This window comes from Pygocentrus nattereri, chromosome 16 (assembly GCF_015220715.1).
Source record: "Pygocentrus nattereri isolate fPygNat1 chromosome 16, fPygNat1.pri, whole genome shotgun sequence".
Lineage (NCBI taxonomy): Eukaryota > Metazoa > Chordata > Actinopteri > Characiformes > Serrasalmidae > Pygocentrus > Pygocentrus nattereri.
In genome coordinates, this window is record NC_051226.1 from 9,493,789 (window position 1) to 9,510,229 (window position 16,441).

At 39.6% G+C, this 16,441-nt stretch overlaps 1 protein-coding gene across 1 annotated transcript in view; it reads right to left on the reverse strand.

Annotated features, from left to right (window-relative positions):
• Nucleotides 1-16,441, reverse strand: part of niban2a (niban apoptosis regulator 2a) — a 48,762-nt gene that overhangs the window by 12,184 nt on the left and 20,137 nt on the right. The window contains exon 6 of the mRNA XM_017714537.2: nucleotides 7,114-7,229. Within this exon, the coding sequence (XP_017570026.1) occupies nucleotides 7,114-7,229 (116 nt within the window). The remainder of the gene's footprint in view (nucleotides 1-7,113; nucleotides 7,230-16,441) is intronic.

Sequence of the window (16,441 nt, forward strand, 5' to 3'; positions counted from 1 at the left end):
CACACACAGACACACACACAGACACACACACAGACACACACACAGACACACAGACACAGACACACAGTCACAGACACACAGTCACAGACACACAGTCACAGACACAGACACACACACACAGACACCTTGTTAGTGAGCATTTTTTAAACATGGACTGATTTACCATTTATGAGGTGACAAACAGGTCTGCTCTACAACAGGACAGTGTGTCCCCACAAACACGCCTGGACTAATTTGTGAGAGCTGTAAAGGCCTAATAAGATGTGGAGTAGAGTTGTGTTCATTAAGAGCAAAGCAAAGCCGGGACAAAGCCTTACAGACCTCCACACAGCCTCAGTCTGAGTAAACTCAACAGCATGGCTCAGTCAGCTCAATCATGGCTCAAACTGCATTCTGTTTGTCATTCACAGGGATGCACTAACAATTACATTAGTAAGCGAGTAATCTACAGATTTTTTGATGATTAATTTGAGTAAAATTGAATAATTTTAATTAAATTGAGTAATCAATACTGAATTGGAGTCAGTTCTTTGTGTCAGGGTCAATTCCTTGCCAATGACTGTGAGAGCCGAAATGCTTGCAGTCGACTCTGCCTATCAGTTGACTTCTTGTTATTTCAAGCATAAATGTTACGATCAGCTCAAAGGGAATAAAATGGTACAAATGATTTAGCATGTGGAATTGTGTAAAGTATGTGGGTTTATGTAGAGTTTGTTTAATTATTAGGCTTAGCCTGTGCATTAGAGCACAACCCAGCTAACCTCGAGTCCATCCATATCAGGCCAACACAGTTCACCAGCCACTGTTAGTGCAAGCTTGCACATTCTTGAGCTCATAACTTTAATATAGCTGACATTGGCATAATCCATACAATCATATAACATCACTATGATCTGTGACTACTGGAAAACAAATAGGCAAACTTTACTCTTGACAATACCCATTTTTATCTATGGTTCTGGTACTGTGCTGGTTAAAATTAAGTGGAGACGAGGAGTTGATTCTGTCTGTTCTCACAGCTGGAGTAAAGAGTCCACTAAAGAAATTGTGTGGGGCATCCACAGCAATCGAGGCAAGGCCAGTTTTAGTGGACCGCCACCAGCTGCATGGCATTTGCCAAGTGCTGATGCAGGATATCAGATTGTATATAGAATAGGATATATTTTGATGTGTAGCTCACTATTTTTACAGTGATCTCTTTGTAAAATTTTCACCAATTAAAATGTTAGCTAGATTGAGGTCAGCATCACATTTGCATATGTAATAATTATAAAATAAAAAGTAACTGTTAAAGTACATCAAGTTACCTTATTCAAAATAGTACAATTATACAGGTCTCTTATTGTGATAGCACCGGTGTTTGAGGTGCTGTGCTACACAATTTTCACCCAGTCAGTCAGTTTTAGGCTTTCTAGAAATCTCTGATCCTGTCCTGGCACAGAGGCAGTAGGGGATCAGTCTGCGTTCTCTATGGTCTTATTTGTTAATTTGCTGGTGTATAATGCCACCTCTTGCTTGTCAATGCTTGCGCATGGACATTTCTATAATGGTGATCAGTCAGTCAGCATCTCAGAGAGACATTAGCTTTAATAAGCTGGCCCACAGTGTGGTCCATCAAAAAAGACCCAAAATTGAAATGGATTTAAGTGATCAAAAACAAACGGTAAACTTTCAGATTCCTATGTTACTGGAAAAACAGCCTTTAAAAAGGCTTTATTAAAATATATGTAATATTACTTTGTCTGTGGTAAAAAGTGTATATAAATAGGGCTTCTTACTGTAAAAAAGGACAGTAATTTCAAATAAGCATCAGCATTATGCAAATTTACATGCACTTAATAATCTGATAACTACAGAAAATCTGAGTTTGTCAGTAATCTGATCATCACGTTTATATGCGCTTGAGTAATCAGATAATATTGAATACTCTGCTGTGAAACCGGCCAATAAACTCACAGATGTGACAAATTTAATGTAGAACTCAAACTTCATGCCATGGCTCTTTTAAAAACATCACACCAATTTACCTGAAAATATAAACATACATCATCCAAAAGATGAAGATTATTTAAATTCTTAATTTTGTCAAGCATGTGTTTGGTTTCAGCCTTGCTCTAAAAGTTTTACTGCCATCTTGCACCAATGCTGCTCACTTATTTCTGGTCCGGCCGTTTGTTTTCGCACATGCGCAGTTTGAAAAATCCAAAAAAAATCTGATTAAGAGTACACGCATTGACAAATCCTATTACTGAGCTAAAATCCAGCTCTTTTTATCAGATTTCTTGACCGTACTCTGATCTCAGAAATCAGAGTATGCTGTTTACATGACCATTTGAATAATCAGATAACTACAGAAACTCGATTATGACTGGATTATGGAGTGCATGCAAACGCATTCATAGAGAAGGTAGAATTTAACTGAGCAATTGAGAGCTCTAGCCACATACAGTATCAGTCCGACAGACTGCGGCACTCAGGGTGGAATCCCATCAGGATTTGATGAGTTACTGTGGAGAAATTGGGAATCTGCAGCCCCTCCCATTCCTTTCCTCACCCTGTTTCCATGGCAACACAAGGACGGGTACAGCCAGGTGTGTGCCAGTTCTTACAGAGCCCTTATAGAAAAACACAAGTTGTAGCCCACACCCAGCAGCAACAACAGCACATACACACACACGCACAGCCAATACCAGCACCTTGTGTCTTTATGCACATGTGTATGTGTCCCATGAGTCACTGCAATATAGTGGAGGTGGTGGGGAGACGGGGAGAGGAAACACGACCCAACCATGTGTGCTGCACCCGCTGACACATCCTCTGAATGGACACTTTATTTTCAGCTTGCATTAGCTCAGTGTAGTAAAGTTTCACAGCAGTAATGGCATCAAGTGTTCATTCATCAGGGCATCAGGGTGTGTTCCAAAACAACAGCCTTTCATCTCTAAAATAAACAGCTACTCTGGCCATGTCCATGCTCACACATACCTGGTGAAGGGACAGACACTGTGAAAACATTGTGTACTTTTCATGGCTAATATCCAACTTTAATGACAATGGTTAAATTTAAAGTACCCAGTGTACAGTGAACAGTGTAAAACATTACAAATCTGCGTATGATACTAAAATTGAGTATTTTTAGTATGATATTAAAATTAAGTGATTTAGTGGCAAGGAAATTTCATGACTGGACTTGTTGCACAGGTGGCGTCCGAGCACGGTACCACGCTGGAATTCACTGAGCTCCTGAGAGCGACCCATTCTTTCACTAATGTGTGTAGAAGCAGTCTGCATGCCTAGGTGCTTGGTTTCATACACCAAGAGAAACAGCGTCATATGTTCAGTCAAAGAGAAGTTTCCAAGTTTCACACTAAATAGATACAGACTAAATAAATACAGAAATTAAATGTATAATTATGTATACTGCAAAAGTCACTCTTGTAACCGGTCCTGTGCAGTGACTCAGGCACATACTGTGTATTTGTGCTGGCTTGACCCGTATCCCTGTTTTTCCTGGACTAAGCCTGAATCTGGACAAAAACAAAGTAAACATTTAAATCTGCACTGCTAGTCCTGTGCAGTACTCTATGAAGCCAGAAGAGAGTGTGCAGATTTTTCAACTCTAAAGAAAGAGCAGTGAACATTCCATCACTGGCAATGACAAGCACAGCCAAAACTACTACAAACACACACCCACACACACCCATATACTCACACACACCCCCACACCCACACACCTCTCAGAGTGCCAATTTCTTATAAGACTTGTAAAAAAGGAATAAAGCACTAAAGAATCCTAAATTTTCCTTTGGCTGCCTTTTCCACATAGGAAGCCTGCAAGCAACCACACTCCACAGCTACATAAACACAATACAACTTGGATATAAGGTACAACTTGTATGGGTTTTGTAGAACTAAAAGAGTCTTTCACTACAAGCAAACCAAAAAAAGATAGAGTTCAGCACTGAAAAAACACAGACATGCACAGGCCCACACATACTCCAGCAGCTCATATCTCTAATAACATGTTTGATCCCTAGCTGGCTTTTCACTCTCTGGTTTAGACATAATTGAGGGTTCAGCTGGCTCCATGACATTAAAGCACTGCAAGGCAAGCTAAATAAGCTTTGCTATGCATTAAGTGAAAGACCAAATGCTGAACAAATGAACAAGACCTAAAATACTTCTATAGTGGTATAATCTGCTGCAGGGTTGCATTAGATCATGAAAGCCATCTCTCTTCCTTTTAACTCTGCTTCTGCGCCTTTAATTCTGGAGGGCTGTGCAGAGCAGAGATCCTTTTCAGGTAGAGGAGCTTCTTAGGCTACACTACATCTCAATAGTTTAAAGTGATCCTAAAGCAAATCTCTCCAGGTCTCAAAAAGAAGCACAGAAGAGATCAGCCTTTAATTTATTGAATTAAAGACAAAATACTTCATTTTTCAGTGCAAGTAAACAGCAAACATTTCTTTAACAGAAAAGTACACAAATGCCCCAACAACTAAATATACTGCCCCCTTTTTTAGTATTTAGTCTATCCATTTCACCTTTATTACAGCTTCCATTCTTTCCAGGACATCTGCTTTTAGTTTTTGAAAGAAATCTGCAGGGATATTTTCCATATTCCCAAAGTTTAGTCTTAGAAGTTGCATTTTCTGCTTTATATAATCTAAAGGTTTACTTTTCTTGGCAATGACGTCTTGACAGCTACACATCCTCACAGGCCTATATCGTTTTGTTTCCTCACAGTGGAAGGTTGGACAGAAACACCTGTATATATTTTCAGATGTTTCTCCTTTCTCTCAAAGATGAAAGCTTTAAGCATTGTTTATCTGACAGTGTCTAACAGGTCTTGCATGGTTGTTAAGAGTCCCATTTTATCTTTGGGTATTCACTTTTTTTTTTTTAACATTAACATAATGGAAACTTTTCTGCATTATTTCCCCTTCTTTTTGCAAATCTAATGTCCTCAAAAATACCTCCTGACAAATTTGTAATGATCGTTTCGACTTGAAACTAAATAACTGAAGAGTGCCTCTTAATATTATACTAGCCAGTTTATTGCAAGTAGTGTGTTTACACTGGGAAATGCAACTGTTTATATAGTTTACACCCAGAGGATGTACTCCATCCACCAAAAAATAAAGTGCTGGACATCAGGCTGCCATATGCAGCAGATTTGGAGGAAACCATTCCAGTTTGAGATGTCAAATGTCAGTTAGATGTCTTTGTTCTTAAATGATTGTATTTATGCATTGTATTATTTACGTTAGGCTATTTGCCATATGCAGCTAAGGATTTCAAATTGTTATAATGCTAACTGAGGATATTGTTATAGCTTTAGTTTATTAACATTTGCTAACCTAGATGTAGCATTGAGATTTCTCACTTCCATGCAAAAAGTTAGTGAATAATTTGATACAGTACTACACATCAAAATTCAGGCACAAATCCAAGCACAAAAGTAAAAAAATACACGTTGTACAGTGTAATACAGTCCACAGTGCATGAACTGTGACGCCTGATTGATGAACAGACTGTCATCAATATATTTCACAGTTAGCCTGTGACTATGTGAGAACAGGCTGTGGGTGTGTGTGTGTGTGTGTGTGTGTGTGTGTGTGTGTGTGTGTGTGTGTGTGTGTGTGTGTGTGTGTGTGTGTGTGTGTGTCTTGCTATGCTGCTAGTGGCAGAGAAGCCCAGCTGAATGGAAGCCCACTAAAAAGTGCAGTTCCACTTAAGTGAAAGCGGGGACTGTGTCCACCTGCCCTTCTCCTAGCACAAAGACTGGATTCAGTTCACTCAGAGGAAACTCCACCCTGACCAGGAATGGAGAAGCAGAGCAGACAGATATTAAAAAATTGCACTGAGTGAATGTTGTGGCCAACATTTAGAATGTGAGATCAGAATTATAGAAAGATTATTGTTGTATACACATTGCATGTTTCAGTTAACAACTATGCTTTAGAATAAAATCCAGTCAGGTGTTTATCAGATGTTTAAAATATTTACTACAAACTTGGCATTAATAGGAATCACACACACCCACATGTTTAGCATTCTGAAGTTTGTCTACAAGAAGGACCTACTAGCATGCAAGTCACTTGTCTGAGTCATTTATAGAGCTGTGAACTCACACCAACAGGAGCTCATCAGTGCACGTGCTTGCGGTCATAACTTCCCAAACAAGAGGTAGAATAGTTTATTACTAAAAGATGTTATGCTGCTTATATTATTCAATATGTGATTTTATTGTTCAGTTAATGCTTAATAAAAGCATGTAAGCTAAAAGATAATAGAAACAGAAGCACAGAAAGTTCTCCTCTTCTGTTCTCTCTTCTCTGCTCATCTCAAGAATTTTTTTCACCACCAACATATTACACTCCCCTTCAAAAGGGAAAACAAAAGACAAAAAAAAATTCCAAGGCAAGTATCCTGACTTTTTTTTTTATTGGTGACCAAAAGCTACTATGCTGTGGCCTGGGGTCCCAGGCAATAGGCTCTTCTGACCCCTGGGATAAGAGTGAATCGAAAAAAGGAGAAGAGAGAAGCGCAGAGGAAGGCAGAGGAAACAGGGAGGAGTGATCGAAGTTGCTTAGCTTAATGCAGCACTTCCCACTGTTTCCATGACTGATACACATGTGCACATGCAGATTACTTTGCTCTGCAGGCTCAGTACAACACTCAGACACACACTCTCATTCTCAGTTGCCCCCTCTCTCCTCTCTTCCCTCCCTCCAGCTTCCTTCCTCTTCTCATAAGACACACACAGTCTCACTCTTGTCATAAAAAGACTGGGCTTGTATTAGGACTTGTATTTTTCCTAGAGCGACATTAGGACAATGACGGTGTAACCTTCTGACTACCATCATTTACTTCAGCTTTTCCATCTTCCAATGGAAAGTTTTAGGCTGTTTTTTTTTGCTTTGAAATGAGAGGCATAAAGTGATGCAAAGGTCACGCAGATCTGTGAATATTCCCATTATTATGCCAATCTGTGAATACTCCCATTATTATGCCAACCCACCTGAGCAGCTCTGCCATGCTGAGGAAACTGAACTGTTTACTCTCCATGTTTAAAACAGTTTGGCCACTGGCTATAATTAGGGGACTCACCCGTGGTGGATCTCCACACATCATGTCCCATGTTCCGTAGTGGCCCTTTGCCTGCCTGTAGAGCCGCACAGAGTCAGTGAAGGCTGGTGTCAGCACCTTGTTCTCCTCTGACAGACCTGCAAGGAGCAGGAAAGGGCAAAGTTACCCACAGATACCAGGAGAACAATGGACATGATAACAGGTTTTGGTTTGTCCTGGAATGTTTTCACACCCAAAGATTAATTACAGACAATACAGAAATTTGAGAAATGACTACTTATAGAAAGGTATTCTTCATCCAAACTGGTAACAACACCATTCACAGTGTCATTTTCAGCAGCTCTAGTATTTGGAGTTATCTAGGGATAACTCGGACTATGCTGGTTGGATAGTAATTTAATAAAGCACCTTGGTGAACCCTTGATGACTGACCTGCATTAATCTGACCAAAACTGTACTTATTTCTTGATTTAGCTTTCTTAATGTCAGTATTGCAATGATTGTGAACAAACAATACAGCAAGCAGAATACAATTGAATTCCACTGAAAGCAATACTGGACTACTCAGACTACTATGTTTCCACTCTGACCACATTAAAAAAGGGAAATTCCAGCAATTTTTCAAAATGCTTGCATAATTTAATCATAAAGATGTCTGAGACATTGTTTATTGATAGTTGTGAGATAAGCTTACAGTCTAAAACATACTTTTAAAAATCTATTCATGGTAAAGAGAGGTATATGCAAGGCAAAATAGCCCCCAAAGAAAGCTTAGTTTTTCAGATGTACCCTTATTTTACCACTATCAACATTACACCTAACAAATCAGACACAAACAGATTATTTGCTCGTTTGGACAACAAAGTGACTACTTGCACTGTAGATCTGGTTCCTATCACTACCGCTATAAAGAAGAGTTTCTCTACAGTTAACAATTTCACATCAAACCGCTCTTTATATTTCATCAATTGAATTATGCAGAAAAGTTTTTAAAAAATGGGGAATTCCCCTTAAAAAATGCTGCCCTGGTGACAGGAAAACAGGAAACAGTGCTTTGACGGAACTGTTTGAGATGGTCACCCTTGGCTACTTGTGAAACAACTCTGAGGTGGACGCATGTTACTTAGAGCAAAGTGTGTGAGCTTAGCAAGAGAGTTCATTAAATGTTCTTAACTGTAACGGAGACAATTTAACATCTTATCTTTGTATAAACCATGATCATTTACTAACATCATACACTGGTCAGTTCAGTGCTGATAAAATGTACTTATAAAAGAATAAGTATATATGCAGCGGCTGGTGGGCTTTCTCACCTTTAGTTAAAGGGCCCATGTTGAAAGGAATTTTTCTGACATGAGTTATTCATGCCATTCACTCCACTGTCCATACAGTCCACATATGTGAAAACCAACACATTTCTATATGTATTATTGTTGTTGTTGTAGCAGGAAAACTTTGCAAGGCCAACTGTGCTCTCTTCGACTCCTGGCCACGGATGGCTGTAGCATTATTATTATTATTATTATTTTTTTTTTTGCACAATGTGAGTACTCCACTTACCCTTTGCATTGTGTTCAAATTTCATGATGAATAGAAATGATCCAAAACTACTTGCAAAAATCTTGTTACATTAACTTACACAAAAAGTTAATGTTTTTTCCTCCTCCTGTAAAGTTAGTATTTGGAATTACAAGGTTTTGTTACGGCAGCAATGATATGTAAATGGGTCTAGTCTACCACAGCTTAGCCCTGCCCTTTCATGAGCCAGTTATATTATGTATTATAGCCTGATCTGCTTTTTGAATGAGGCAAAATACAGGGCAGACAACCAGACCAGAGCTCACTGACTTTTACTTAAAGGCAAAGCCACAAAAACAGCCTGTTTATTTCTAATGGATAAAGAGATAAAGGGACTTTTTTCATAGATAAAAATACACAAACATTGTAAGTGGGGGGTGAAATAAAACAAGGAAAATGTAGCACATGAGCCCTTTAATGTCATTTTAATGTAATGTTTATTGGGGTGAGTAGGACCTTTTAGACAGTCTTTCCTGTGTACACATACAGAAACACATCAGTGGGAAATGACCAAATACAAGCTGTACAAACACTAATTCAACAGAACAGAGCACAGGAGCTTGACAAGAGCCAGGAGTGCAGGAAAGACTGGTGATAGAGGGAGCACTGCTGTGGGTGGGTTTGATTAAACACAATGACATAGTTGTGTGCATTTAATATTAGATCTATGGGTGGAAAGACAACTTGACCATTTTGTGGACATAAAGGTTTATTCCTGGTGCACGTGTGTGTGCGCGTGTGTGTTTCAGCGACTCAAGGTTTGACAAAGACAGGAAGAGAATGACGAAGAGCTGAAGGGGGAAAGCAGGTTTCAAGCAGAGCCATTCAGGAGCAGGAAGGCTTCTTAGACAGGGAGAGCGAGCAAAAGAGAGAGAGAGGAAAATTTAGGAAAATAAGATGAAAATAGCTGGTTTATCTTGGCTGTATCCTCATGAGTACAGGCTGGGTGCATTTGTCAGCAGTCTCAGAAAGTCCCTACATTTCTAAGCTCAAAAACAATGAGCTAAAATCAGCTATAGCCTCATCTGTAGAAGCACTGAATACAGCATGTTACCATTATGCTGTCCTTGTGAACAGTGGAAAATTCTCCATCACAACATCTACCCTCTCACCGACCCATTCAGGCTAAAAGCAAGCACGTCTGATCTGTTTGTGTGTAGAGTGTTTGGGGGTGGGGTGTACTCATGGTCAACACAAGATCAGTCTGGAGATTTTACCCACTACAGCAGACAGGGAAGGCGGGGTGTGAATAGGGAAAAACTGGGTAAAAATAGAGCATGTGGTAGCGTTTAAGACGGCCTCTCAGTGCCTGATGTGTCCCCCCTCTGGCATGGCTGGGATCGGTGGTTAGCGGGGGCTCCGGGGATGGCCTGTTCTCAGAGATTCTGAGGCACAGCACGTGCAGTTAAAGCCTGCCTGAACACTTCGTACTTAAAGCCACAGCACACCAGCCCAACAAACACAAATGTCTGGCTGGTGCATGTTTGGGAATTTGACAATGTTCTCCTACTCTTTTCAGAATGTTTTCACTCCAGTCATACAGTTCTAGAATGGTCTCCTTCATTCTCATTGTACCAGAATGTCTTGCAATATTCATGCTATTCTACAATATTCTCTCCATATACACTGTCCAAGAATGTTATCCTCCATTTATACTATTCTAGGATCATCTCATCCATTCTTACTGTTCTAGAATGGTTTCTTCCATTCTCTCTGTTCTAAAATGTTCTCCACTGTTTCCACTCTACTCTAGGAGGTTCTCATCCATTCTCGCTGATCTAGAATGATCTCCTTCATTCTTACTATTCTAGGATGTTCTCTTTCACACTGTTCTAGGATGGCCTCCTCCTTCCACACTGTTCTAGAATGGTCTCTTCCATTCTCACTGTTCTAGTTTCCCCTTATCTTAAAGGTAGACAATTAGCCAAACCTTGGTGGGTGTCCAAACTAACCAGTTGGGGAAACCTGTACCCCACCAATTAACATCATACAAACTGCATGACACTACACACAAACACTTGCCTCTAACCACACAGAGTTATTCAATAACCTCAAATAGACTTTATATTGATTCATACCCACCGCATGACATACTGTTTATAAAAACTTTCATTTTTGACCCCTGTTGGCAAATTAGCTTCAAAGCTCCAGTAGGCTCAAACCTAAAGATTCAAACAATAGACATGAAACATATTTGGCTGACTGAGCAAGAGAGAAATTGTGTAAATTTGACTTCTTGCCACTACGTGTTTAAACCGGCAACATACAAGTATTTCTAGTATCAGAATGTATTCTTACACAGACGAGAGCAGGTCGTTGTGTTCTCTGCAGCATGGGGGATTGAGAGAGGGCAGATGGGGGTGGGAGGTTGGGGCTACCAGTGATGGATTGGGCTCAGGAGGCTGATGGTCAGGAGCAGGCTTTGACTTCCAATGAGGTGAAAGGTCTTAACTCCAATACTCTGCATGTTCATACTCCAAGATGTCAGTTGTTACTGGGCAGGGACGACCAATGTTACAATAATGTGTGTCCCAATCTGGTATTTTAGAAACTACATCTCATGGTTTATAGAGACACGTTTAATAATGTCCAGAATGAGCTCAGCCACTATGGTAGTAGAGTAAATAAAGCATTGCAGAAAGAGGATTTCTGGTATGCAGACTCCATCTGCTGTAATATTGGGGGGATTTCTGTGCTGGAATAAAGGCCTGGCATGACCCCACACCAATCAATAATTTTCTACACATCAGCCCTCACTGCCAGATATATCATGAAAACATCACTACTCCACCCATGATAGAGAGTAGCATTAGCCTGGGTAGGAGCTGTACCTCCGTAAGAGTCACAATCAAGTTCATTTGTTAGGTTTGTGCAGTTATTCTAATGCATCATTTGGCAGCAGCACAGACTACTTTGATGTCTCTCCACTGTGATGTGTTTTGGTTTCTTCCATTGCTGTTCTCATGAGATTGATGATCAGAGAAGAGTTAATGAGAGCTGATGCAGTATTTGATGGAGATGATGTGTCTTTTGTAAGGCAAACTATCATTAATGTACCTTTGTTATATTTAAAGATTCAACATTTAATAAAACATCTCATATCCATTACTTGCAGCAAACAAGCTATGAACAAGGGTCTCTACAGTGTCCTTGTAGCCCCACCTGCCCTGTCCCATTCATTTAAGATGTCACAGAGATTCTAGTAACTATTAGTCCATCATCAATTCCTCTTTAATAGACTGTTTGGTTGGTGTCGACTGACCCATGCAGACCTTAACTACAACTACTCATTCAGAGACATGTTAAAACCCGTTCCACAATATAGGTCCTTAGCTGTTCATGCTAATACATTCTCACAACAAGGTTTAATTCGTATTGTTTTAGATAAGCTCTGACAGGAATTAACAAAAACTTGTTTATTTTTCCCCATCTTTATTCATTCTCCACGAGTCATTTCCCTATTCATTCGTCCATTATTGTTTTGCTGTGTTATTCGTTTGCTATCTGGTGGGCTCCCCTTTTGAGTCTTTGTTCCTCTCAAAGTTTCTTCTTCTTGCTTTTAGGGCGTTTTTTCTTGCCCCAGTGAGCAGGTCAAGGGCAAACTCATTTTTCTAAAGCTGCTGTATAAGTCCGTCCAGTTGTAAAATTAACAAAACCTTGTATCTCCATTTTTTTATGTTTTTAGTGTTTGTGCTGGCAGCAGCAATACACACACACACACACACACACACACACACACACACACAGTTTACTGGTATGAGGCTTCAAAAAGTTAGTCAGAACAGATTATGGAAATGGAAATATGTCATATTTCATGAATATTGAGAAAACTATCAGAAAAATTGTTTACTGTTACTTGAAACCTACATTTGAAACTTTTTTCTAGTTGTTGAGAAAAAAAAAAAACGCATTTACATACACATTTAGAGCTGTGACAGATTTGCTTTGTGTGCCTCAAAACAGCATGGTGGAGAAGGAACTGGAGCAAAGAATAGATGAGCGTTTTAAAAGGAATATCATCACTTTTCAGCTCTCACAGAGAAATGTCCAGAAAAGACTACAGTCTTTCTAAATGGAAAGTGCCCAAACTGCTCTTGGCATATAAAAAGGTAATTTATACCCTGTAACAGTTCAAATGAAATAAAATAAAAGTAAATAAGAAAAATATAACATTTCCTTATCAATAGGCCATGGGGATATTAGGGAAGCCCGATGTACATGTACGATGTTTAATCGATCAACCAAAAATTATGCAAAAGCAGTTTGTTTTTTTGGGGGTTTTTTTTGACAGAAACAAGCACCATTTTTTCTCCTATTTTTATTTTATCGCTTGCAAATTTCGCAGAAAATGGATATAGACATAGCTAACGACATTAAACTGATGCTTTGCTGTGGCTTAAATATTCTAAACAGCAAAATGAAACTCACTTTAGCAAAGGGTCGCAAAAATGCCTGTTCACTTCTGTTCAACCAGCCTGACTTGGCAATCTATGCCATATTATCAGCATTATGTCACTGTGAACTCACCTGTAATCTCACCCATGAAAGTGTCCTGATACAACCTAACATCAGGAGAACATGCTGACGAATGCCAAGTTTGTGCCAAATGGTGACTACTGGTGTTTATAAATGTTTATGTAGGTTTATCAGTTATCAGCTGTCATGAAGGACTTTTGTGTTACATAGCCTTATGAACACTGTACTACTGTAAAGTGTTACCCAAGTAAATTTAAATTGAATTGTGTCAACAAGCTTTCCAGGTAAGTGTAAAAGAATCCTCCAAGTCATCAGTTCCACAACAGCAATGCTGGCAGCTGCCCCAACACTGAGGTCAAAACAGGGCGTGACTGGAGAGACGACTTCATTGGAACCTACTCGTCTGGTTGCTACTGTGACATAAAGAAAATGAAGGTACAAACACGGATGGGTAAATGTTACAAACACATTGTTAAATGCTACATAGTTGTACCACAAACACAAGTCATGTTCATGCTCAATGTTAATTTCACTCTGCACTTACATTTCCCTCTAAAATGACTGCACAGGATAAAATGAATAATTTTCTTCTTCTTCTTTCGGCTGCATCCTTTAGGGGTCGCCACAGCGGATCATCTGCCTCCATCTTGCCCTACCCACTGCCTCCTCTACTTTTACACCAACCATCTCCATGTCCACCTTCACTACATCCATAAACCTTCTCTGAGGTCTACCTCTTCTCCTTCTGCCCGGCAGCTCCATCTCCAACATTCTTTGACCAATGTAGTGAACTACATATATTAAATGTGGCCTTTACTTCAGCTACTTTAACTTTTAGTAACATTTACAAACAAACGACATACTAATTACAAAGTACACAGGATTTCATCTCCATGAATTGTTAACATTTAATGACACGGTGTTAATTAGCATTTATGGGACTTTGCGGGACTTCGCTCATGTGTTTGTGGTTGGACTTCTCTGGGCTCAAAGAATGGCCCTTGTGTGGCTTAATATGCATATCCCTCTCCAGGATCTCCTCCATCAAATAAAGACTAACAGCTCTGGCAGTAAAAAGCGCTGCTTTGCATGAAGTTAAACTACTTTCCCTCTTAATCTGATAGTCAGGAACAAGCGCCTTTGTGTTTTCAGCTCTACATCTCACTGTGGAAATTGAACAATAACTAGGATAGGATTAGCTTTTGCCTTCGAGGATGAAAAGTAAGAATCACTTAAATTCCTCTGCTATCGTGAGGTTAATTTGTAAGTGTTGTTACAGCAAAAAGTAAAACTCCCAGTCACTGGCATAAGCCTGCTCTCCACTTTCCCCTCAGCCATAAATACTAAGCTACACACCCACACGGGCTCAGAGTAAATATTCCCAACCATCTGATCATGGCGACCTGCAGATCTAAATTCAGAAATTTGTGGTTGATGAGGCAGCTGTGAACAACACTGTAACCCCAGCTGCGAGGAAACAGATGTGTGTTGCCCTGGGCATGGTGCACACTGTTTAGGTTCACATTAGAAAGTATTTGGACCAAAATGGGGTCAAGTCAGATGCTATAATATTCCACCTTTCTGTACACTGTAAAGTAAAAAAAAAAAAAAAAAGATTAACTTAGATTTTAACTGTACTTCTTTAACCACCACAAACATTTTTCTCTGGCTCCCCCAAGACAAAAAGAGCAGGCACCCCTGCTCTAGTGAAATTCTCTTATTCTGCTGGTATAATTTGGCTTGTTTCAAGCCTTATTTCTTGAAACAAGCAAATTTATCTGTAAATTGAATAAGACAATTATAATAATTTACTGCCTATATAAAAATATAAAAATACTGCCTAAAGTTAATTAAAAAGATAAATGTTACATGCCATTTTTGCAATGCAACATTATGCGAGACAAAATTCACACTGGACACCCTTTGATCTGTTTTAAGAAGATTTACAGAACAATGACAAAAATCTAATTCAATTTAATGAGACGCTGCAGTGCAATTTTTTTTTATTTTAGTTGAGTAATTCTAAGTGTCCTTTCACAAACATACTTCAAAACTTACCCAGAGCACAGAACAACTGTACTCCATGGCTATGACTAGAATTAAGCCATACTCCTTCATTAGTACTGCACTACACGTGGGTGAAATATTTCATTTACTAAACGCTGGTGAAAGCATAAAATTAAAAAAGGGCACCTTCTCACCATCAGCCTGTGTCAGCATTCAACAGTCACATAAAGAATCATTGCTCGTGTGAGGCTAAAGTGGGCTTCCCTCTCATTATTGTACATATTAGGAAAAAAAGCATTTGACAAGTGCAGAGGATGATGAAAAAGTACAATAACTGAAAGGCTACACCTTCAGTAACCTGCAATAACCTGTGGTTACTGGTCAGTGATTTTGCTATATGATGAGCAGCAGGGAATAAAGACATTAGACTCTAATTTTAATTGTATAAAGCTGCTACTAAGAGCATTTGGTATAGCACAGTGGGTAACACCACTGACCTCCATGCGGAAGACTAGTGTTAAATTCCCTGGTCCAGAAAGAACATCACATCATATCAACAGGAGTCCATGGACAAGACTCCTAAAGCTACATTAGCTTAGCTCTGACATGATTTAACTGTAAATCGCTCTGGATAAGAACATCTGGCAAATAAATACATGTAAACAAGAGTCTAATGAGTTTGGTTAATGTAACATTGTCAGTTGTTTTCGTTAAGTTTTCTGTAACAATGGCCAGTACATACATAAACAGCCCTCATGTACTGAAGCAGTGTAAGAAGACAGAAGACACAGAATGGGGGAGGGAGCAGTGAGAGAATGTACTCCCTGTGAAAGAGGAACTGCTGTAACAGATCACAGCCTTTAAGACATTGGTCTATTAGTGTGGGCGGAGAAAGATGGGTCTGGCTCTCCTCAAAAAGGACAGATAGAGAAAGAGGGAGAGAATGGAGAGGTAAAGCAGAAGACTGATAGAAGCACCCAAATGGTAAAGATAGAGAGTGAATTAAGGACAGAGGAAAGGATGTAGAAAAACATGGAAAAAGGGATGGGCTGAAATTGGAGCGCTGAAATTAGAGTGCTCATTCTAGCAGTTGTAACAGTAGACTAGGAGAGAGCTCTTGTCAAGCCTGCAGCAAATGCACAGGTTCAAGTGTTAATTGCTGATCAAAGCCTATGCTGTTCCAGCTGGTCCAGCTTTCTGGTCCTATACTTGGGCTACAGAGGATAGAAAGAAGTTGAGAGGGCTCCCCAGTGCCGCAACTGTCTTAAGCGTTGGGCCTGTCATCAGG